General features: G+C 37.6%; 1 protein-coding gene across 3 annotated transcripts in view; it reads right to left on the bottom strand.

Annotated features, from left to right (window-relative positions):
• Window positions 1-25,547, bottom strand: part of TMEM156 (transmembrane protein 156) — a 35,691-nt gene extending 10,144 nt beyond the window's left edge. Inside the window, exons 1-5 of one of the 3 annotated variants that reach the window (XM_070452027.1) lie at window positions 25,257-25,547; window positions 12,336-12,605; window positions 9,456-9,716; window positions 5,919-6,038; window positions 3,257-3,340 (exon numbers count right to left, since the gene is read on the bottom strand). In XM_070452027.1, coding sequence (XP_070308128.1) covers window positions 3,257-3,340; window positions 5,919-6,038; window positions 9,456-9,716; window positions 12,336-12,605; window positions 25,257-25,344 — 823 coding nt within the window. In that variant the 5' untranslated portion in view covers window positions 25,345-25,547. The remainder of the gene's footprint in view (window positions 1-3,256; window positions 3,341-5,918; window positions 6,039-9,455; window positions 9,717-12,335; window positions 12,606-25,256) is intronic. The other 2 variants (XM_020916488.2, XM_020916480.2) reach the window with 2 other exon arrangements.
• Between the last annotated feature and the right edge of the window lie 798 nt (window positions 25,548-26,345).

Genomic DNA, 26,345 nt, shown 5'->3' with positions numbered 1-26,345 from the left:
GGCCATTTTTGATAGACATAGTGTGGAAAGAGATGATAGAACCCCCTTGGCCGACCCATGCAGTGGAGGAGGCTCAGCTCCTAGGAACCTGCTGTCGTGCGTGGAGATATTTATTTGTTGGCTCTCCAATATGTGGCCATCTCAGGGGCACTCTCAAGGATGCAGGAAGTTAGAGGGGCAGACATCCCCTCTCCCTGCTTCCTGGTACCCAGAGTACCAATCTGTGCCTTCATTCAGCCAACCAGATACCCCTCCGTGGGGCTTGTAATCCTGGACAGTGATGGACAGTGGCAAGGTGGTCAAAGGGGAGCTCTATCAGCAGAGGCATTCTCAATAGACCATTCCTATAGGGAACACCAGCTGTGTTTTGGCAGCCTGTCCTCCCTCAACTCCTACACAAGCTTAGATTCCCTAATGTTTTGTTGCTTCCATAGGTTCTCTACTGGTTTTCCCATAGATTTCCCTTCTGCCAAATCAGCCAAGTTGGTTTCTATTGTCTGCATCCGTGATTCAGATACGTTACCCTGGCCTTCATCTCCCAAGACAGTCAACTCATTAAGCACTGTTTTTATGGATGAAACTCCAAGTTACTTTTGCATGGTTCTCAAAATTTCTTCAAAATATTTTTTTATTATTCTTTGATATCCTTAGCAATTCTACAAAGTGCATTTTATATTCTTTAATGAAATGAAATTATGTTCCCTCGATCACTCCGTCTCTCCATTTGTTTTCACCTTTCCCCACCCCCAAGGTTCATTTTTCATTCAACTGCTCCTCTTACTCTACACTCATTTCCCTTTAGGGTTTGTGCAATTTAATAAGCTTTTATTGTGCCTGAACTACATGCCAGATACTAGGCTAGGGACAAGAATCCAAAGATGAATAAGACAGAGTCATCACCTGTGTGAGAAGAATATAGTCAAGTGAATAAAATGTAAAATAGATGAATGCCAAGGCAGACAACAGAAGGCATCACACTTGCCCCAAGCAAGAGAGAAAATATCAGAGACACATAGAAGCTTGAGAATTGATTCTGTATGACTTCTCTTTCTATAGCAGTGAGGCTTATTTATTTCACCTGTGTTCACTGTGCTCCCCCAGCACATGCCAGGCCCCGTGCAGTGTGAGGGTGTTATTTCTCTCATCTTCTTGAGGGTGTGAGCTATCTATATCTCGGTGTGTATGGGTGTCACAATACTTACTTTGTAACACATGAACAACTGAAGAGACCTTCTGGAACATACAGGCAGGGCTGACAGCAAGCTGCTCTGCTGAATGTGACTATAGTCACTGCTCTCTTTGAACTACATTTTTTTTTTTTCTTTTTCACTCATGTTACTGCTTCTCCAGAGGATCATGCTGGCACATTTTTTCCCTTAGATTCTCACTGTTGCCGATCATCCATCATTACAAAGAGAGGCCTTAGAAACAGCACTCGGGGGAGACGTTACTTCCTTCCCATTTCTCTCTCAGAAAGAGCAACTTATCATGGGAGGGGGGAAACTGCATTTCGGTTAAAGGAATATTTATAACAAGGAAGCATCTGCTTCTTCCTCCCTTTAAGATGCTAAGCTTCCAAAGAACTCTTGGTTTTAAAAAAGGCCATCACCCCTTGGCCCACTCTAAACATTAATATTATATGCCTGGTAATAAAGTCAGGATTTTTAATGAGAACCATTAAAGGGAAAGGATGGCCGAGGCAGATTTCTCTGGTGCATGAAAATCACAGGCTCATAAATAGAACCTGTGAGGTGAGTCTTGTGGTTAGCTAGTACTTTAAATTTGTGCTTCCCCCCATTATATGGGTTGACAGGGGAACTACTGACTTTTTCTCAGGCAAGGCTACAGGGCTCAGAATTATGACTTAAAATGAGAAAGTACCAGAATTTCTAAGTCAGCCCAAAGCCCAGAGGCACTGGGTTAAAACATGCCTGGCCCATGAATGGCAGGCACAGGCATTGGGTGAGAAGGGCAAGCAGAGGCTATGCCACAAACAGACATGGCTTCTGCCATTTGAAACCACCCTATGTTACCTATTTCATTCATCAAACAAAACTGGCACTGACCGCATGCAGTTTTCATCCACCTTCCCCTCATTTTTGTTGTTGTTGCCCAAGTCACCCAGCCCTGTCCGACTCTTTGCAACCCCATGGACTGCTGCATGCCAGGCCTGCCTGTCCCTCACCATCACCTGGAGTTTGCCCAAGTTCATGTACGTTGCTGATGTCAAATGATGATTTAGCTAATGCTTCTTATTCGCCATAGGTTAACCATTTTACTGCTAATGGTGAGAGTAAAAAGTCTAAGTTTCTTTTTAACTGAGCTCTTTAGGGGCACCCAACCCAATTTTTTCCCTCAAATTAGGGCTCTGAGTACCTCCCAGTTTAAAAAGCTAAGAAAGTTCCCGGAGCACATTTTCCAGTGAAATGCTGTGCAAATCTCCATGTGGTTACAAATGTAGCTGTAGTGAGGGTTCAGGCTTTGGTTTCCTTTTTTAAAATAGTTTGCACAGCAGACATGAGGCTTCCCTATCTAACTTCTCACAAAATGTGAAGGTGCCTGCTCCCTGGCTGTGCCCCAGGAGCTGTGGCGACACCAGTCGTAATTCTGTGGTTTTCTGAGTCGAGGACGTTACTTCTCCCTGGTGAAGAAGTTTTGCCCATGTTGTGTTCTCGCTCGCTCTCTCTAGTATGGTTTGACAATTTGAATTCAGAAAGAGGCTTCACAATTAGAAGAATGAGGCCGAACCACAGCATCTGTGCACACAGCCCCCTCAGCTGCTCTAATTAGGGTTCCCTTATTCCGCTTCTAGCTCTCAGGAGAGGACAGGGGACTTTTTAATTGGGGCTATTAGACGTTCTCTTCGAACAAGGACACCCTCTGCTAAGTGAAGGCTCCAGCAAAACCATGCGCACTCTGCAATTACTTCTTGCAATTCCAAGGAATAATGGTATCTTGTCTCATTTAAAAATAAACCTGAGGCTTATTCCTTATTGCTTTCTCTCCTCTGCCGAGTCACATGAATTTCTTCTTGCCAATTAAGCCAACTTGCCATTATTTAAGGAGGTAGTTTTTATCATAACTGTCCCCTGATAATAAGACACATTAAACTGGATTTCATTTGCTCATGACTACTTTCTTCCAGCTACAAGACTAATTTAAATGAGCTCAGATCACTTGATCTTGTGGCTATGGTTAAATGGTGACGCATTGGAACTTCATAGGCAGTGCTCTGTCTGGATATCACAGAACTCACCTGAAATAACCCGCACATTCAATGTTCGTAGTTTCTCAGAATCACTTCCTCGTAAGAGGACAGATGTAGGTTTGTATTTATGACCTATTCCAAGAAAAGATATTAAATATTTAGATGATAAGCAAGCATATTCTTAATATATATTCCCCATGTTGGTTCCAAGGATTACCAAGGAAAATGGGCCATTCATAGAAGAGCCTGGAGTAATAAGGCATTGAGATTTTTATTGTTGTTTTCCATTAACAAGTAGATACTTTCTAAAACCAACGGCTTCTCCACTGCCATAAATGCCATTGTGCATCTATTCTTATATGCAGAATATTATTTTTTATGTATAATAGATATGGTATACAGAATATTTGACATATATTTAATATTTAATGTCCTAAATGGCATGATAATTTTCACTACTTCATATGTTGGATTTGCAAGGCAAGCTTTTGAAAGCCAGTAATCCTGTCATTTAGGTAGATGTTCCTAAAAATATAATGTCACTCCCCACTATTGATCACTTTGTAGACATTTTCTCTGTCTGGCTTCTATCTCTCTCTTTTCTAATATGTAAGTTGGCTTAAAGCTCAACATTCAGAAAACTAAGATCATGGCATCCGGTCCCATCACTTCATGGCAAATAGATGGGGAAACAGTGGCTGACTTTATTTTTCTGGGCTCCAAAATCACTGCAGATGGTGATTGCAGCCATGAAATTAAAAGATGCTTACTCCTTGAAAGGAAAGTTATGACCAACCTAGACAGCATATTAGAAAGCAGAGACATTACTTTGTCAACAAAGGTCCATCTAGTCAAGGCTATGGTTTTTCCAGTGCTCATGTACGGATGTGAGAGTTGGACTATCAAGAAAGCTAAGCGCAGAAGAACTGATGCTTTTGAACTGTGGTGTTGGAGAAGACTCTTGAAAGTCCCTTGGACTGTAAGGAGATCCAACCAGTCCATCCTAAAGGAGATCAGTCCTGGGTGTTCAGTGCAAGGACTGATGTTGAAGCTGAAACTCCAATACTTTGGCCACCTGATGTGAAGAGCTGACTCACTGGAAAAGACCCTGATGCTGGGAAAGATTGAGGGCAGGAGGAGAAGGGGATGACAGAGATTGAGATGGTTGGATGGCATAACTGACTCAATAGACATGGGTTTGGGTGGACTCTGGGAGTTGGTGATGGACAGGGAGGCCTGGCATGCTTCGGTTCATGGGGTCGCAAAGAGTCAGACACGACTGAGTGACTGAACTGAACTGAACCATTCATAGAAAAATAGATCAAGAAACTCAAAACTATGTACTATTGCAAATGACACACATTTATTTAAAATAATAAAAAATATTTTATTTAAAATAATAAAAACTAGAAAGACCCTGGGTCTTAATTCTAATTCTGTTATTTTATTACTGTATTACTTTGGACAGCACACTTAATCTCTCTGAGCCTCAGAGGTTTTTCTCATCTTTAAAATAAAAGAAATAGAACATGTCCTGTCTGTATACTTTGAGAATCTAGTTTAAAAAAAAAAGCTCATGGGAATGCTCTGCAGATGTTTATTCTACAAATGAAGCATATTGATGATATTACTGGTCAGTAATAATAATATGACCAAATAGTATGTGTTTAGGACCTCATATACTAATGTACTGATAACAAGACGATATGAAACTGTCCTCAGAAATATCTCCAACAAACAACCAAAATAATGACACTTTCACTCAAACCTAGAGGCAGCCATTTGCTCTGCCTATTAACATGGCCTTGCCTGGTAAGGAACACAAGAGTTTTGGGAAATACTACACTCAGCACAATACTACCATCCTTTATTGAGAACTACTTCTTATGTAATCTCTTTAGTTCAATCCTTACCTCAACCCTGTGTAAGAATGGTGATTAATCTCATTAAGAGGCGGAAAGGAACACTCAACCATGGTAAATTTTCACAAAGTCACATATATAGTAACTAGTAGCACTAGGATTCTAACCTAAGTACCTGTCTCCAAAGCCTAATCTTGTACTGATACATTTTATACTATCTTTAAGAGACCAACTACTCATCAGGTTTAATATTCAGCCAGTATGTACATGGGTATACACCATAGGACCGCAACAGTAATTGTCCGTTCTGATAAGTAGATGCCCTTGTCATACTTAATCAGTTGTTAATTCTTTTTAAATATCATCCCTACCATCCTTATTTCCAACTACACATCTTAGTGCTTCACAGTGAAAAATCTACTTTCTCCCCCACACTTAATATAGATTGACTCTTGCTCATGCTCATCACCTAGAGCCTAGAGCTCAAGACCTCCAATTCTGAAATCCTTTATCACCATTCCCTATTCTTCTTCCCCTCTTCTGCCTCACTTACACCAAGCTCTGCTCAATCTCCAGTCCACCAACTCCTTCCAATTAACCCAGCCTTTCCTCCTCATCCTAACCACCTGTCTGGGCTGCAGAAAAACCCAGGAAACTCCGTGAGTGCTGGCACTGGTCTTATCTATACTTATGTCCCTTGAGTTACCTAGAATCACCACTTAAACACACAGATGCCCAGTAAGTGGTAAATTGAACCCAAAAAAAAGAGAAATGGAATCTACAGATAAAATTAGGGACTTCTGGACAGTAGATAAATTATCCCAAATAATGAATTTTTCAGTACTTACTCTGCCACTTCTGCACTCTTCTGTGGCCTTCAAGTATTTTGCGGATAATGAAGATGAGCAAAACTATACAGACTAATAGAATTAGAACATACCAAGTGATCTTCATGGAACAGATAGAATCTGCAAAGAAAAATGTAGCAAAAATACAGTAAAATGGGATGCAGCAGATAAGAGGCATCATGGTGATACAGCTGGAATCTACAGTATATCCTGTCCACAACTGAGAAATTGAATACATAACCATCTGTCACAGGATCACCTGCTTTCCTGAGTTCTTTTCTAACATACTAAATTAAGAAACGTGGCCAAGTGGTTTCCAGGGATCCGCTTATTGATAGTTTCAAAATTCTGGAATTAATTTCACTTCCAGGTTATGTCGATGCTAGTTTTGCTGTCACGAGTTTGGAATCACAAGAAGAAGAATACCAGCATCAGAGCCACTTGTGTTTAACAATTTGACCCTGGGCCAAGCAGCCAAAAAAACAGGCCCTCAAATCAAAGATGCAATGAGTAAGATGAGGATCGGGAAGAAAGGGAAAGACAAAGAAAGAGGCTGGATTGAGGCATGTAAGAGGCCTGCTGCTGCTGCTGCTGCTGAGTCACTTCAGTTGTGTCCGACTCCGTGTGACCCCATAGACAGCAGCCCACCAGGCTCCCCTGTCCCTGGGATTCTCCAGGCAAGAATGCTGGAGTGGGTTGCCATTTCCTTCTCCAATGCATGAAAGTGAAAAGGGAAAGTGAAGTCGCTCAGTCGTGTCCGACTCTTAGCGACCCCATGGACTGCAGCCTACCAGGCTCCTCTGTCCATGGGATTCTCCAGGCAAGAGCACTGGAGTGGGGTGCCATTGCCTTCTCCGTAAGAGGCCTGAGTAGATGATTAATCAGACCTTCTTTCCACAGGGCCTCACATGGCAATGATCAGATCAAGTGCAGGCATTAGTTACAAACGTAGTTACCTTTGCCCAGATTGAATAACGACACAGGTTAAAAAAAAAAAAAAGTTCATTCAAATGACAGTGAGGCAACAAGGGAGAAAAATCATCATCAGTGACAGCTTAGCAAGATCTCCTTTCATCCCATAAATACACACTGGCCAGTAGACCCAGGAATCAGTAACTTAAAGGAGAGTGACTTTCTTACGTCCAAAACACCACTGTCTACTGACATTCTAAAACAACCTACGTACCCTCTTCCTTGCATGTAAATCACAGGTGGTACTCATTCACCTTAGCAGGATATATAACTTGTTTTTACCCTTGGGTGACTGTCCTGGGGCTCATGATCTGGGTATCCCTTTCACAGGCCCTTCCACTCCATGTGCGTTTGTCCATTAAATAGTCAACATTTATTTAAAGAAGAGGCTGAATGGAGAAGGTAGTGGTTGACTGGGATGGCAGCACTCAGCCTCCCCAGTATCATTCCATGCTGTTTAGTAACCAGACTTGCATTCCTCACTCAGCAAAGTAAAAGCATGCAGTTAACTGGCATAAAAGATGTACAGTACCAGCAGGCCAAGGTGGGTCCAATACCAAGGTGTCACTGGGCAATGATCAGCTATGAGAAAACAACTGTGCATTCACCAACATTATACTGCAAGAGCAAAATGTACCCAGTTGGGACCAAGTGAGCCAGAGTACCCACCAAAGTACCAGTGAGAGCAGACGAGTGTGTCTGCCTACACTCCATGTGGCCCCCAGCCCCAGCCCTGGAACCCTCTTGGAGAGGACCGAGGGGAAATGGATAGGAATCTGAAAAAAATCTAGAGACAGATTAAATTATTGATTCAGAGTAAATTTACCAGACTAAACTAAACTTAGCTTCCCCTGCCCACTGGCAGATAGGACTTCAAAAGGAGATCAAGTTAGTCTTTGTACAGCAGAATAAAACATAAATAAATTTCCACTCTTCTACACATGGCAAGATAGGTATACTTTTTCCCAAATACAAGACTACATAGTTGTATACCACTGATAACTTCCTGACTTATGTACCCAAAAAAGCTGTCAATTACGCTTCATTTTGGAATTTATGAATTTTTCCATTAATACAAAAATTCTCAAAATAATATGGCAATGGTTATTTCTTTTTAATGTTTTAGAAAATATAAAAAGTAACTAGATAGATACATAAGTGGACATTGAAATAAATGTGTTTTAAATATCTGTCATCCAAACCTCTCTATATTTCAGACTTCATCATAGTCACCTTCTCTATATGGTCTTTTCAGAACCTCCACCCTGATTCCCCTACCATCTGTTCAGATTTTCTCAGATCCTCTCCCACCATCCCTACACATACACTTTGAAATACCCTCTAAGTGCAGAGGCTGTAGGGCCTCAGGCAAACTAATTCACAGGAGAAATTTATTTGAAGTTTTATATTTCACTTTAAAAATGCATATGTATCATATGTTTGTGTTTGCCTTAAGATAAATATATTTTTAATGGCCTCTAAAATGATTAAGGCCTTAAAAAAGCATTCTAAGGCAATTTGAAACACTTCCATATATTTGGGACATCAGAAAACAGAGTCAATTATTCTAACATAGCACCTGCTAACACCAATGACACTTACTTGGCCATTTACATGTATCCTCAGGACCTGGCACGCTGCTTGGCATACAGCAGGCCCTCATTAAATGGTTATATCATGAAATGCTCTTCAAGAGTAGAGTTTATGGATCAAGGGAGGGCACCTTGCTTAGTAGTAAGGATCAACTGTGACACTATGTATAAAATCACTAATAAGAACATAATATATGGCAAAGGGAACTTAATGAACTGTAGTGTCCTGAATGAAAAGGAATTCCAGATGGGAGGGAATATATGCATAGTTATGGCTGATTTGCTTTGTTGTATAGCAGATACTAACATAACATTGTAAAGCAACTATACCCCAATCAGAATTAATTTAAAAAAGAATCAATTGTGTTAATTCAGAATAGGGTGACTAGGAAGGCAATCAACCTTAAATAGAATTCATATATATGTGAGTTTTATCTTCCAGACTCTTACTTTTCCCTCGGAGTCCTCCAGTGACTCAAAATGCTTAATCTATACCCCACCTATCTTCACAGGAGTCCATCAAAAATCCCTTTTTCTCAGGTCTGTTTCTCAGCTCTAAGAGAGGACATGTTAAATTGATTCAAAATTTAATAGCATACCACAGTGTACATGTTTATTTACATTTCAAAAGAAATCTCACCCTTTAATACACAAGCGTGATAGTATTACTTCAAACCCAGCTAATAGGCACTCCCAGAATTTATCCTAGGGCAGAGGGTCTTTGTAATGTTCCTCAAATAACAACCCATAGATGCCTCCTTTGCCTCTGAGTACAGCTGTGCTCCACAAAAAAAAAAAACATTTTAAAAGAAAAATAAACAGGTAAAAGGGCTAACATTCTTTCCAGCCTTGTTATTTCATCAACAAAATTCTTCAACTATTCGACTTAAAGTGAAGCTTACATAGTAGCCCTTACTTAATTTTGTGTCTGTATTCTACTGTCCTTTTCCCTCTGATTTCCTTAAAAACTTACTTTTTGCATCCATTTCTAAATGGAAAGAAATGTTTATACAATTATGTAGGTGTTCCATAGTTCTACAAGTACGGTTTACAGATGTTGCCTCGGTTGGATCTTCCTCCTCGGTAGCTGACCTTCTAGTGTGGGTTTTTAGATTACAGGTAAGATTATATTCCTCCAGGTGGTCAACCATAGGAGTTACAGTGAAGTTAAAATGTTGACAAGGTGAGTGAAAATCATTTGACTTCACTTCCATTGATCCTCTCATGATAAGAGCTAGAAAGAGATTAAGAAAATGTTATTCACACACACAAAAACAGTAGTACATAGTAAGAAAACACATACAACTCAAAGCTAAATCTCTTCCTATACATTAAGAAAAGAGTAAAAACAAGAAGTTATCAGCCTAAAAGTAACAATTACGGTGCTTACATTTTTTTAAGAGTGTGAAAACCAGGTGAGTTTGAAATACACTTGGAGCCTCTCAAAGGAAATAAAAACATTTCCCTGATGACTTGTGGGACAGATTATATTTACCAAAATGGTCACAGCATTATTTCCCATCCCACATTATACTAGTTTGCTAGGGTTGTCATAACAAAGTACCATCAACTGGGTGACTTACACAACAGAAATGTATCGTCTCACAGTTCTGGAAGCTACACTTTCAAGTGTTGACAAGGTTGCTTCCTTCTGAAGGCTCTGAGGAAAAATCTGTCCATGTTTCCCTTCTAGCTTCGGGTGGTTTGGTGGCAGCTTTCAGTATTCCTCGTCTTATAGAACATCACCCTGATCGCTCTCAAATTCCCCCCGTCCCGCTTTTTTTTAATCAGGATGCCAGTCATATTGAATTAGGGCCCACCCTAATGACCTTATCCGTGGGTCTCCCTGGTAGCTCAGACAGTAAAGAATCTACCTGCACTGCAGGAGACACAGGTTCAATCCTTGGGTTGAGAAGAAACCTTAGAGAAGAGAATGGTTACCCACTCGAGTATTCTTGCCTGGAGAATTCCATGGACAGAGGAGCCTGGCAGGCTGCAGACCGTAGGGTGGCGATGAGTCAGACATGACTGAGCAACTAACACACTAAACTGAACTACTTCCATCTGCAACAACCCTATTTCCAAATAATGGCACGTTCTGAGATACTGGAGTTAGAACTCCAATAGAATTCAACTTGTAACACACATGTTAACCTAAAACTTTGCCACTCCACCACAAATAAATGAAGTCCAATACTTTTCCCCTTGAATCTCTGTGGAAGGATTTACCTGCTTATAACCAATCAAATGCAGAGAAAACTACATCTTATGATAAGGCCAGAAAATACAAAGCAATTTCTACCTTGTTTCTTGGATCCCTAAATGGTGGAGCCTTTGGCCACTAAGTAACAATGACTTAAAGCCACCAGGCTGTGAAGAAGGCCAAGCTAGCCCAAATAGAAAGACCACATAGAAAAACCCTGAGACTGCATGAAGAGAGAGAAATGCCCAGCTTGCCTGTAGCTGCTCCAGCCCACTCCTGTGTTAGGTCCAGCTACTGTCTAACTCCAGCAGTGTGAAATGCTTCAAGCCAGAAATGCCCAGTTAGGCCCATTCTGAATTCCTGACCCAGAAAAAAAAGAAAGAAAGGAAGGAAAGAAGAAAGAAAAAAGTTAAATGCTTGCTGTTGTTAGAGCCGCTCAGTTTGGGGGTGATTGCTACACAGCCATAGTAACTAGAAACTTATCAATGCACTGCTTTACTTTTCAAGGAGGCAGAGAAGTAGACTCCGTGAGCTTCCAATTTTTAAAACATTTCATTGTTCTCTGTCATGATGAAGGTATTTCCCCAATTTGCTTTCTGGTGAATTTGACTTAGAAGCCTGCAATCGTTACAGTACTACTTGAATGTGTGTATATGTGCTTAGTCGCTCAGTCACATCTGATTCTTTGGGACCCCATGGACTGCAGCCTGCCAGGCTCCTCTGTCCATTGGATTTCCCAGGCAAGAATACGGGAGTGGATTGCCATTTCCTTCTCCAGGGGATCTTCCCGACCCAGGGATCGAATCACTGTCTCCTGTGTCTCCTGCACTGTAGGCAGATTCTTAGAAAAAAGACTTACCTATTGTACTTTATCTCAAGTCAATGCCAAGAAATTTTGTTCCCATTTTGAAAGAATGGGAGAAATGCCAGTATGGGGCGACCCAGCAAGCAATCTCACTGAATAGGTATAAGCACTAAATCTGATGCTTGGGCTTGGGGCCACCAGTGTATTTTATAGCTGTAAAGTAATTATTTAATTTCTCAGTGATAATAAATGCAAGGTTTGATTAGATATTATGGATTATACATAGTTATTCTTTTATCTGTTTATTCATTCATTAAACAAATATCTTTTAAGTGCCTCAGCTCAGACATTAAATGTCATAGTGAACAAAGACAGGATTCCTGCCCTTGAGAGGCTCGGTGGATAGTTAAACAAGTAAAAAGACAATTCGTATACAGTGGATGGATATTAGACAGGAGTAGGTACAAATGCATGGAGGATTCAGTGACTCCTTGGGGAGTCCAAGTATGATTTTATATGAGAACAAGATTCTACAAGTTTACTTAGAATTTTATCGGTACTTTTGAAGACAGCATGCTAAATAATCCTTTAGCCATCAAATGTACATCGATTATAACTGCATGTTGATTGTATTTTAAGAATGGATATTTTGTTTTTGATAAATCGAAGTAAACCAAGAAAAGTTACTGTCCCAAAGTCTGTAAGTCATTCATTGAGCACCACACAGCTGAGTGTTTCAGGGCCACAGGACTTAAAATTGGAATATATTGTTAATGCTTTTTTTTTCACATAATAAGGTTATTTATCCTTAATAAATTTTGTTCTCACTTTTCTTTCGCATTTACCTTTTGATGTTTGTTCCTGAAAAATAAAATCAGTGTTTCCTTTGGACTCACAAGCCAAACATGAGAAGCACGTCTTGAGTTCACTTGTGATATCTTGGCAAATCCTGGTGAAGTTTTGAAAGCTGGAGTGATTTAGAAAGATTCCCGTAATAGTCTGAGTTTCTCCTATTGGTTGCAGAAAGGTCACAAAAGAAGCATTTGTAGAGAAGAATGAATAGCTGAAATTCTGTTGTAAATACACTTCCAGACATGATAGTTCCAACATGTTTCCTACAAAGAAAAAAAATTTTGACTATGAAATTTTGAGGTTTTGGCATTCAGATAAATACCCAATATGCTCCTCAATTATCTTAGGCACATCAGTACATTTCAGTTTATCAGCATCAAGACTTTGTTTTCACATGAAACAATAATGTCTACTCTGTTAAAATATTTCTTATTAAAAATTTCAACATCCCCTATTAATTTTCAGAGAAGAGAAGTCTTTGTTGAGGAGTTCTTGGAAATCCTAGCATTTTAACAATTTTTCTCTTCTAGGAAAGTTTTAATGGACAAACCTATTTCCCTCTGAATCCATCTGTTTCAAAATAGAGTCTCACGTGAATTGCATGGAGTTGAACAGGAAATGGAAAACTTGAACAGAATCTCTACTAGTTTCTGAAGGCTGCTGTAACAAATGAATACAATCTTGCTGGCTTAAAACAAGAGAAATGTATTCTTTTACACATCTGAAGGTGAAAAGTTCAATGACAGTTATACTGGTCTAAAACTCAGATGTCCGCAGGACCACACTCCCTCTGAAGACCCTAAGAAAGAATCTGTTCTTGCACCTCTTCCAGTCTGGGGAGACTGCTGGCATTCCTTTGCTTGTGACCACAACACTTATCTGCTTTTATGGTCACATCGCCTTCTTCTCTAGATCTTCATCTTCTACTCCTCTGTCTGTATCAAATCTCCCTGTGCCCCTCTCTCATACAGAAACTTGTGGTTGGATTTAGATCCCACCTGGATATGGCAGGATAATCTCCCCATCTCAAGATCCTAAAATTAACCACATCTATAGAGACCTTTTTTATTTATAAGGTAACTTTTATAGGTTCCCAGGAATTGACACCTGATATCTTTGGGCAACCATTATTCAACCTACTTGAATCTCCAAAGATGAAATTTAATAGATGATATCATAATTTTTATATTTTATCTGCAGACAAGTATCAGATACAGAATTAATGGTCTAATAGAAAGAAGACTGATTTTAAAACAAAAGACAAAGACTCTAGTGCTATATCTGTTGTTAACTGAGATGCTTGAACAATTCACTTCACCTCCACAAGTCTCATTTTCTTATTAGCAAAACAGAGATAATAACCAAATCCTGCTCATCTTGTGGGGTTACAGTAGCATCAAATGATACAATATATATGGAAACAAATATATGTTATTAAAATACAAGTCCATATCCCAAAGTAAAAATTTTAAATTTAACCTTTATTTATGATGGATTAAAATTTAATTAAAGTAATTAAATTTAAATTTAATTAAATTTAAAGTAATTAAAGCTCACCATGTAAGAACTGGGAATCCCTACATAACAGTAATGATGAACAAAGGAATAGGTAACCTCTCTTTCAGATATTCTCAGTTTGACAGCTATTTACTAGGATGAGAAAATACTAATAACTGACATGCTGAATTCCATCTTTATGTGTCTTTCTTTACCATTTCTCATAATCATATGGGGCAAAATACATTTTTAAAATTTTCTAAATAATATGGAACACAATGAAAGAATTGCTTCATTTTTAAGAGTGATCACTCCTAGTCATACATCCTGATTCAAACTTAAAAGAAATTGAAACGATTGATATTAAGGCACATATTTTTACTTGTGGAATTTGTACTTTGATCATAATTTCATAATTGTTTCATTACTGATGATTATATTTTGATGATTTAATAAAGGCTCATTTACCAGCCCTTCGTGTTTGAAATTGTTTCTGCAATATTTCACAGATAATTTCCAGCTTTAAACACATTTCATACTTGAGTTGCTATAAAAGTTTTGGGAGGTAGAGATTGTACTTTACTCAAATATGCAGTTTTGTTATGTTTCAATATATTTGTAAACAAAGCTATAATCAAATTAATAACTAATTTAAAAAAAAACTGTCTTCAATAACAGTTTCCCAGTAAGATGATAGGAATTCACTATCTGATGCAAATCAGTAGTTTATGGCTTTTCTGTATTACTAAAACACATCAAAAACTTATTTCTTGCCATCTTTCCATTTTCCTCATTGATATTTTTCATCTTATGAAATTTTCAACTTCTTGAACTTATATTCTTATAACTTAGAAAGGAGATAGAGAAATTTTTACTGTCAATATTGCAGTCTTCTTATCCAATAAATGACAAACTGGGCTTTCTAGAATTGATGGTATATCCTTTATATTTGGCTATGAGGTCATTTTATGATGGATTCCTAATCTTAGTTTTAAATAATTCAACTAGGAAAGAAATAAATACTGGATATATCCTTCCCCAGTATAATTTTAAGAAATAAATGATTTCTACTCAATCATTTTTGTTATTAGGTAGGTCATAATCTTATCTTCATAAACAAGGATTTATGAATTTAACTACAGCTATTAATATTGCTGTGAGTCAGACATCTAAATTCTCACTTCCAGAGATAGAAAAATGCATACCAGAATTACTCTAGTACTAAGAGTGCAATCTCTCAAGGTAATGATATAGAATACTAAGTAGAATTAGGAAAATAAGTTACAGTATAGGACAAAGGCCAACTCAATTATTTTTTCTTTTTAAAGAAAAGCAAAGAAAACATAAACTATCTTTTCCTTTTTGAACTTTCATTATAAATATCATATATAAATACATATTAATATAAAATATATTGCTCCAGTTAAAGAATAATAAAAATAAATGAACACCCATGTATCTATTACACAGATTAAGAAGCAGAACATTAGCAACATCTCTGAAGTACCCTTTCCCACCCCTACACACTCCTTCTTATCCAGAGTTTTAACACCATCATGAAAATGTGTTTATCACTCCTTTGCTTCATCTTAGAGTCCAAAATGTATATATTCCTAAATAACATTGTTTCATTAGCAAATTATATACACATATAGGGACTATAGGTATTCACCTATGACTCACTTTTTTTGCTTAATGTGTTTTAGTAGTGTTGCTGCATATTGCGGCACTAATTATTTGTGGTATCTTTGAAAGAATATACTACAATTTATGTATGTATTCTTCTGATGGAGTATTTGGGGTGTTTCTATTTTTGTTGTTCTGGATAACATTGCTTTGAACCATTACTCTCACGTGTTGTTGGTAGGAATGAAAAATAGTACAATCACTTTAGAAGATATTTTTATGTTCTTTAAGTTAACCATACACTTAGCACATGACCCAATAATTCTACTCCTAGGAATCTACAAGAGAGAAACAAAAACATATGTCCACACAAACGCCTGTATATGAAGCTTCATGGCACTTGTAAAATTTATAATGGCCAAGAACTGGGAACAACCCCAAAGACCAACAACTCATGAATATATAAATAATTCCTGACATATCCACATAATGAAATACTGCTCAGCAACAAAAAGGAAGAATATACTGATGTGAACAACAACACTGAAGAATCTCAAATGCTTTATGCCAAGGGAAAACAGCCAGACACAACTGACTACATACTAATGTGATTCCATTTATTTGCAATTCTAGAAAATAGTATTGATAGTGGAGAAGGATTCTCTTACAAAGGAGAATGAGGGACATCTTGGAGATGTTGGTAAGGTTTATACCTTAATTGTGGTGGTAGTTACACTGCTGTAAAAATTTGTCAAACCTCAACTTTACACTTAAAAGTGGCACATTTTATCATATGTAAATTGTACCTCAATTAAGTTTATTTTTAAATAACACTCCTATGAATATTCATGAACATATCTCCTAGTACGCGGTTACAGAAGTTTCTCTAGCATACACACTGAATGTATTGCCAGGTATTCAGTGTGGTTATCTTTGATTTTACTAGAAAATGCCAAATCGTTACACAAAGAAGTTGTACCGATTTATCCTCCCACCTGCAGTGTATAAAGGTTCTCATTGACACATAACTTGGCCAGAGCCTTTCAAGTTTTGACAATTTGGTGAATGTTAAATGGAATCTTATCATGGTTTAAAAGTTCCTACTTTTTCTATTTTTCTAGTAGGTTGTTTTTCATTTTCTTATTAATGTTTACGAGTTTTTAAACTTTGAAATTTTAAGTTATTTACATTTTTATCGAGATATCTTCTCATCATTTGTACCTTGTTTGTTTTATGATCTTTTAGTTAAAAGAAGCTCTTAATTTGAGTGTTTTAAATTTATCATTTTCTTTACAATTTGTGCTTTGCATCTTGTTTAAGAAATCTTTCTCTTTTAAAAAGATTTTCATCCACATTTTCATCTGAAAGTTTTGAAGTTTTGCCTTTTGCGTGTAAGTTCTTGATCTATCTAGAATTAAGACAGTATGAAGTAAGAAACCAAATTAATATTTTCCACATGTGATAATCAATTGTACTAGCAATTATTAAGTAGTCTATCTTTTCCCCACTATCTGTAATGACATCTCTATAATCTATCAAATATCCATGTACATATGTAGGACTGTATTTCCGGGTTCCAAATTTTGTTTTTCGTATCTTGGCAAAGACACATGAAGGACTTAATTACTTTTGCTTTATGAAGCTTTTATGTGCGCTGTGCTGAGTCCCTTCAGTTGTGTCCGACTCTTTGCCCCCCCCCCCCGTGGACTGTAGCCCACCAGGCTCCTCTGTCCATGGGGATTCTCCAGGCAAGAATACTGGGAGTGGGTTGCCATCCCTTCTCCAGGGGATCTTCCTGACCGAGGGATGGAATCCAGGTCTCCCACATTGCAGGTGGATTCTTTACCACCTGAGCCACCAGGGAAGTCTTTATATCTCATAGGAGAAATCCCCTAACCCTGTTCATTTTCTTTGGGACTGTCTTAGTGATTCTTGATCCTTTATTCTCTCCAATAAATTTTAGAATCAACTTATTAAGTTGGGTGAAAAACCCAGTTGTAAATCTGACTTGAATCTCAAAATTAATTGGAGAAGAAAGATATGATATTGAGTTACTCCTATCACTCTTTTCTTCCTTTCTTACTCTCTACTTTATAGGTCTTCTTTGAAATCTTCTAATAAAGTTTCCAAATTTTCACCATCATGGTCCCATACATCTTTTGCTAGATTTCCTCCTAGATACCTTAATTTTTGTTTTTATTGTCAACAGTATTTTTTAAGAAATATGTTTTCTGTTTGTTAGCGGTATATGGAGATACAATTGACCCTTGAATACAAATTTTATTTCTTATCACTTTGTAAACATCTTTATTAATTTTAATTTTTCCTATAAATCTTTTGAATTTTCTATATAGTTATGCTTCATGCTTGTGCTCAATCGCTAGGTCGTGTCTGTCTCTTTGCCGCCCCATGGACTGTAGCCCTCCAGACTCCTCCGTCCATGGGATTCTCCAGGCAAGAACACTGGAGTGGGTTGCCATTTCCTTCTCCAGGGGATCTTCCTGACCCAGGGATTGAACCTTGTCTCCTGCATTCGAAGGCAGATTCTTTACCACTGAGCCACTAAGGAAGCCCATAAATATGTTAATTTACACAAATAATTACAACTTCATTTCTTGCTTTTCACTCCTTACACATTTTATTTCTTTTGGTTGTCTTACTCCAGGACTAGGACCTCCAGTACCATGATGAATAGAAGTTTTGAAAATGGATATCCTTGTCTGCTTCTGATCTTAAGAAGAATACTTATGATGTTCATCACCAAGACTGATATATAATCATTTTTATATATCCCATTTCACTTTAAGAAGGTTCTTTTCTATTCCTAGTTTGCTGAGTTTTGAATTATAAAGACTGTTGACTATATTAATTGAGTGCTCTTTCAACAAGTATTGAGATGATTATATAGGCTTTCTTCTTTAATCAGGTAATATAGTGAATTACATTATTAGATTTTCTAATGCTAACTCAATCTTGCATTCCAGAAATAAATCTAATTTGATCATTTTTATACATTGCTGCAATCAGATTCTTAATGTTTTGTTTAAAGGTTTTTAATCTATCATAAGTGAGATTGGATGTAAAGTTCCCCTTTTTGTACTGTCTTTGTTAGGTTTGGATACTAAGATACACTAGCCTTAAAAAATAAATTGGAGGGGCTTCCCTGGTGGCTCAGCGCTAAAGAATCCATCTGCCAATGCAGAAGACACAGGTTCAATCCCTGATTCAGGATGATCCCACATGCCTTGGAGCAACCAGGCCAGTGCACCCCACTATTAAGCCTGTGCTCTGGAGCCAGGGGGCTGCAACCCCCAAACCCACATGCTGCAACTAGAGAAGCCCGAGTGCCCCAGAGCCCATGCTCCGCAACGAGAAAGCAACCTCAGTGAGAAGCCTGCGCACCACAACGAGAGAGTAGCCCCTGCTTGCTGCAACTAGGGAAAAGTCCAAGCAACAAAGGACCTAGCCCAGACAACAAATAAATAAACTTATAAAAAAATAAAAATAAATTGGAGCGCTTCCCTGGTGGCTCAGTGGCAAAGAATCCACCTGCCAATGTAGGAGACGTGGGTTCCATCCCTCGTGCAGGAGGATCCCACATGCCACAGAACAGCTAAGCCCATGCACCACAACTACTGAACCTGTGCTCTGGAGCCTGGGACTGCCAACTTCCGAGGGCCACCTGCACTAGAGCCCACGCTCCACGACAGGAGACGCCACCGCAACGCGAAGCCCGCACACTCCAACTAGAGAGCGGCCCTCACGTGCTGCAGCCAGAGAACGCCTGCATGCACGACATCCCAGCACAGCATAAATGAATAAAAATTTTTAAATTTTTTAATAAATTGGAAAATGTTTCCCTTTTTATATTTTTTGAAATGGTTTATAACAAATTGCATTTATCTATTCAATCTATTTCTTGAATGTTTGGCAGAACTTACATATTAAAAAACATCTGAGCCAAGTGATTTTTCAGGGAAAATTAAACCACTGGTCAATTTTCTGAGTTGTTCTACAATTCTTGGATTTTCTATTTCTTTCCAAGTGAGTTTTGATAAGTTATATTTTTCTAGAAATGTGTCTTTATGTTTAAATTTATTGACTGAGAGCTATTCATAGTAATCTTATTATAGTTTTAATTTCTATGTCTCTTTTTCATTCCTAAGTTAGTTATTGTGGCTTCTCTTTTTTGATAATTCAGTTTTAGCAGGTAGAAGGGTGGCCTCCCTAAGATATCCACATCCTCATTCCCAGAACCTGTGAATACTTTACATGACATGGCCAAGAAGAATTGAGTTAAAAGATGGAATTCAAGTTGCTAATGAACTGTTCTTAAAACAGAGACATTATCCTGGATTATCTGGGTAGGCATAATGTAATCATACATGTGATTCAGATGCGAGAAAAACTCAATAGGCCACCACTGACTTTGAGGGTGGGAAGAAGCCACAAGCCAAGGAAAGCAGACAGCTTCCAAGGAAAGCAGACAGCTTCCAGGAGGTGGAAAAGACAAGAAAATAAAGGTATTCTTTCCTAGAGCCTCTGAGAAGAATGTAGCCCTACTAACACTTTTATTTTAGCCCAGTGAGACCTCAGGTGGATTTCTACTTACAAAACTCTAAGATAATATATTTGTGCTGTTCGAAGCTACTGTTTCTGGTCATTTGTACGGCATCCATAAGAAATTGAAACATCAATTATTCCAGAGGTGTTTCCATTTAATTAGACTTTCTAAAGAACCGAATTTTGACTTTATTGATCCTTTCTTTCTTATCTTTTAATTTCATTGACTTTTGCTTTTGTCTTTATTATTCCTGCCTTCTACTTACCTTGGGTTTAACTCACTGTTCTTACATCAAAGAATTTAAAACTATAAATTTTCTTCTAAATACCTGCCATTTTTATCATATCCCACACTATGGAATTCTCCATTGGGGGGAAAATGGCAGAAAAATGATTCAAGGTAAAGAGATGCATATCTTTTAAGTAAAAGATTCTATGAAATAAATTTCAGAGGCTTGCACAGCCTAAAAGTTCAAGGTTTGTGGTGAAATTTTATGTTTCAAAAACATAAGATGAGGGAGTCCCCTGATGGTGGTTAGGACTCTGTGCTTCCACTGCAAGTATTTCAGCATTTATCCCTGGTCAGGGAGCTAAGATCCCATAAGCTGTGTGAAAGTGAAAGTCGCTCTGTCGTGTCCGACTCTTTGCGACCCCATGGACTACACAGTCCATGGAATTCTCCAGGCCAGAACACTGGAGTGCGTAGCCTTTCCCTTCCCCAGGGGATCTTCCCAACCCAGGGATTGAGCCCAGGCCTCCTGCATTGCGGGCAGGTTCTTTACCGCTGTGTAGTGTGGCCCAAGAACAAAGTGAGACGGGGATAATAATGCCTGGCCTACCTAAATCAAGAGATGGTTGTGAGGGTCTGATGAGAAATGCTTCCTTCCAGAAAGCACTTTATTTTTATTTTCTTTGTAATATTTTCTATTTCCTTTATAATATGACTCAGAAATTTCACTTAGTCACAAATATTCATTGAACGCCTTCTAATGTGCAGATGCTGGATATTCAGAGAAAACATTCATCTACAAAGGCAAATGAATGAGACAAGTAGTTAGAAAGCTTCCTAAGCAAGGGTTGTTGCTATAAGAGAATGAGGCCTATGAGAGAATAAGGCCAGTTCTGCCCAAGCAGTGAAAAGCATTATTTTTTTTTGCCATTATGTACATCTAAGATATATATATATATATATGAATGCATGTCCATTAGTAGCCATTTAAAAACTATAATGATTCAGAAAATTCAGCAAGAAATGGAATCTTACAACAAAGTAAATTTATCCATCTAGATTTATTCTTTCTTCCCAAAGATTTTCAAAATAGTCTCTGTTGAGAACAATACTACACCACTAAGGAGCTGAAGTATTTAATAAGCTAAAATAATGTATTATATGTAAAAGTATTTTTTATATAATACCCGTATGCTGTGTGGTGCTAAGTTGCTTCAGTAGTGTCCGACTCTTTGCCACGCCATGGACTGTAGCCTGCCAGGCTCCTCTGTCCATGGGATTCTCCTGGCAAGAATACTGGAGTGGGTTGCCGTTTCCTCCTCCAGGGATAGTGACTGTATATGTACGCATAAATATGTATTTTTTAACCTTTTTTTAAATGATCATGACTATATTCCAAACGTGATTGGGTATTGCTGATTGAATGAGCGAACCAATAAGAAAATAAGGACCTATTTTTTAAGGACAAGGATAACAATTTTTCAAAAGAATTGCAGTTATCCTTGATTATACTTATAATAAAGACATAAGTAATATGAATGTATACTCATATACTTCAGAGTTTATCCTGTCCTTTGTAGGTATTTAAGGTGTCCCTGGTGGCTCAGATGGTAAAGCGTCTGTCTGCAGTGCCGGAGACCCGGGTTCGATCCCTGGGTTGGGAAGATCCTCTGGAGAAGGAAATAGAAACCCACTCTCTACTCTTGCCTGGAAAATTCCATGGGCAGAGGAGCCTGGTAGGCTACAGTCCATGGGGACGCAAAGAGTCGGACACGACTGAGCGATTTCACTTTCACTTTCACTTTATAGGTATTGAAGATTCTTTTATTGGAGAAGGAAATGGCACCCCACTCCAGTGTTCTTGCCTGGAGAACCCCGGGGATGGGAGAGCCTGGTGGGCTGCCGTCTATGGGGTCGCACAGAGTCGGACACGACTGACGCGACTTAGCAGCAGCGGCAGCAAGGTTCTTTTATCCTTTGTTTTCTTCAATTTCACTGATCACTGTACTGGCATTTCCATCAGAAAGTGTGAAATGGGAGGGAAATGAAAGCTGATAAACATAGTATATGTGAGTTTGACTCCTAAAAGTAAGAGAGGAAGTCAAAAGAACAAATAAAATTAGGTCTGTGGGGTTCTCATCTGTGCTATTCCCGGTCCTCGTCACCACAGTCTGGAATATACTCACATAACTCTATAATTTCTGGCTTCAAGAGTTTCTGAGATATCAGTACAAATACATTTTATTTGAAAATCAGTAACAATTCCTTCTTTTAGAAAGTGCTTCTTAATGTAGCTAAGGAGAAATATTAATTGATCATTAGAACTCTGACAGTTGTTTTGTTTTGTGAATAAAAATGAAGAAATGCCCTCCCCCAGAGAGTGCTAGAAGCAACTTTTATGTTCCCATTGTGTCTTTTACATTGCTATTTTCATTATTACAGGGTTGTATTTAATTATTTATCAGTCAGTCCTCCCCTTGACTGAAAACTTTTTGAAGGAAGATTTGCCTTTCATTTTTGTAGCCTTGGGTTCTTAGTACGGTTAGACACTATTCATAAGTGAAAGAACAAATAAATAGAAGATCACTGAGATTTATATGAGTTAGCCAGAGTTCTGTTTCTCCAAACACTGTAAATCCACCCAAAGTGGGTTGATAAAAGGTCTCCTGTTTGGAACAACCCAGCTTCCTTAACTTCAAGAAGCTCTGAATAAAAATATATCCCCTCCCTTTTGTATCTCTGTTATCTAATGCAATATAAGAGTATGAAACCATTATATTACCTACTATGTCTTAGTGTAAGATGTCTTTCCAATAAACTGAAAGCTAGAATATGCTATCTTGCCAGTGAATACCAAAGCAGAGTTATTACAAGTCCCAAATACAATTAAAGAAGTTCCCCTTCCAAAGAAGTTAGACTAAATAGCTTACACTATGTAATTATAATAATTGAATATTCTGAGTAATGATTATTCAGAGACTCAGATACATTCTTGATGAAAAATGATCAAATAGAGTGCTCTATTTTTAACTTAGGTCTTCAGAGGGCTTATTATTTTGAAATCAAATCTATTAAACCTTGTGAATACATTATTCCTCATTAAGATTCCTTTTGAATTCATTTGACATGTTAAAGACAGTGTATCAGTAAGTAATTTATAAGTAAGAATCATTTTATAATATTTATCTTAGGTATTAAAGTGAATAGAACATAAGAATGGAAAGGAGATATAAGTAACTGATAGAGTTAGACTACAGGAGAAACTCCCAAGGTTAATTTTAGTACTTTTAGAACACTCTTATCTCACCATCTAAATAATCTTACTAAATAGCTTATTTTGCAAAATACTTTGGTTAATAAGTCACCTCATTTCATAAGGAGCAATTGCTGTGGTTAGAAATTGCCACCAAAAAAAGACAAAACAATTATGCATCCTTAGTTGAATCAATATAGAACTGTATAAAATGAGTCTATATAAATTTGCTCCTGGTGATCCATAAACCATTATAAAATATAAAGCGTGATTATTATACTATCATATGTGTAAAACATTTTGCCTAATCCATTTCTCACTTATGGTGGCTATGTGCAAAATTCCTGCTACCACAAAACGATATCAGGACAAAATGGTGGTTTTCAAATAGTTTTGTTTGTTGGCCCCAAGGAGAGTTCCTTCAAAACAAAATCCTCAAATAAATCCATCACTCCAAAAAGAGTTGGAGGAAAGTTCTACATTGTTCTTGGACCAGGGAAAGAGACATGGCTATTTTAAGTTTTAGGAGGCAGTAAATGTAGTACTGAAAGCTATAAACAGTTAGGAAACTGAGAGTACAAAGTTATCATCAATGATGGTAGATTATTTGTCGAGACATCTGCCCCCAAAAGAATAATTTTTAACATGCTCTTGTACTTAACCAGTTGTCACAAAACACTAACCAGTCATTACCAAATAGATCAATTAAAATATATGCTATGATTGCTTAATCTAAGCAACATAATGCCAGAAATTTGAAAATTTTAATTATTCCCAAAATGTACATTCATAGTGTTTATTAAGCAAAGAAATTATCTGCTACTTCACATCATGTATATGAAGTAGTAAATAACCCTTGCAATATGTCACTAAATATAATTAACAACAGTGTATTTATCGTCACTTAGTATATGTATATACAACAATGACAAATCATTGTAAAAAGTCATCAAATACAAGCTTTTCTCTGATTTTAATCAATTCATATGATAAATTTTTAATCACAGAATACAGCATTTTCTTTTTAATTTTTCTTATAAAATGCTAGGGAGTGCAATTACCATTCAAACAGTCATGCTAATATATTTTCAAATCTTCCTGATCTATGAAAGTAGTTTAAATTTACATCTATTTCTTTTCCTACCTTAGGTTTCAGCAATATCACAATTTTCTGAAATATAAACAGAGAAAATTTTGTCCCATTCTTCTCTAATTACAAATATACACAGGTATACAGCCACTTAAATTTTTACCCATCTTATTTTAGCTGTATTTTGAAAAAAAAATCTTTATACTTTCTTTTTCAAAAAGTAACAGTAAGCGATTTGTGTGAAATAGTTGTAATGGAAAGGAATGCAAGCATTTTTAACATAGTAAATGTTACTTTATCTATAAAGTAATTCCAGGATGTAAAAGCATACTTAAAGCTATTTTGAAGGAGCCTTTCAAAGAGCAAAATCATACAGTGAAATTGTTGTAAATTCAATGTTTGAAAGCTAGACTACAGATTTTAAGTATTTCTTTTCGTTTTTTTTCATTTCATTATTGCATGCTACAATACTTAAGTACTGTAAGGTACTGTACCATGTAAAAGTCAACTAAAATTACAATTTCATTTTATTAGCTTTCCAGACATAGAATTTCAGCCCTCACAGCACATATCCAAAAATAAGGCCTTTCCTGTAACCATTAACCGATACAATTTTTAAAAATTAAAAAAAGGAAAAGTAAATTGTAATTACTCACCTTTTGGTGTCTTGAAATATTCTGGCAAAATTAAAATGAACGTGATCACTATGGCCAAAAGTAATTTAAGGAGGGCTGTTTTTGTCATGTCTCTTCACATGATACATGTGTTCCCATCAAGTACATCGACGGCATGTTTCTTCCTGGTTTATGTTTCATCTCTGCGGCACTTATGCGGCTTACCCCGTGCTCACTTCCTCTTGGGTAAGACTTTGTAAAAAGGAGACCTAGAACTGAGACTTCTTCATTTTGAGTCACTTTCCACTAACAAGACTGTTTTGTAACAGCACTTTCAAACTGTCTTCTAAACAAGACAGTGAAGAGACAAAGTCAGGCAATAAAGGGGTTTGTCCTCATGTAAATCTGAAGCTGTTTTCCTATGCTTACCAGTCTATGTGAGTAAGTATAAACCCACAATATACTCATCAAAAATGAAATGAATGAATGTCTGTTATGTCCAGTTGTAAAAACATCATTCATTCATTTACTTATTAAGCGATGATTGAATCCCTTATTTATTTATTTGCCAGGCCACAAGCTTGCAGGATCTTCGTTCCCTGACCCTTGGCAGTGAAAGTGTGGAGTTCCAATCATTGGCCTGCCAGGGAATTGCCTATTGACCCCCTTTAAAGTGCTAGCTCTGTCCTGTGTTCTGGTGTTCAAAAAACAAAATGTCTAGAAAACAGTAAATAGCACAAAATATAAGGATAAATGAAAGACCTGTAAAATTCTGGTTTTACTTTTCTACACTGCATGTGTGTGTGTGTGTGCAGCCATGTCCAACTCTTTGAGACTCCATGGACTGTAGCCTGCCAGCCTCCTCTATTCGTGGAATTTTCCAGACAAGAATACTGGATTGGGTTGCCATTTCCTTCTCCAGGTAGTCTTCCCAACCCAGATATCAAACCCACATGTCTTGCATCTCCTGCATTGGAAGGTGGAGTCTTTACCACTGCACCACCAAAAGCAGTAAAATAGGACTCATTAAACCTAAAGCAATGTGATTACTGTTACAGAATCCACGTGTTCAGTTCCCCTTTAAAAAAAAAAAAAAAGATCTTTCCTTATGACAATCCAAGTGAAACAAAA

The sequence above is a fragment of the Odocoileus virginianus genome, chromosome 21, assembly GCF_023699985.2.
Source record: "Odocoileus virginianus isolate 20LAN1187 ecotype Illinois chromosome 21, Ovbor_1.2, whole genome shotgun sequence".
Lineage (NCBI taxonomy): Eukaryota > Metazoa > Chordata > Mammalia > Artiodactyla > Cervidae > Odocoileus > Odocoileus virginianus.
The sequence above is the reverse complement of the archived record's forward strand: the minus strand, read 5'-3'. Positions and strand labels throughout refer to the sequence as shown.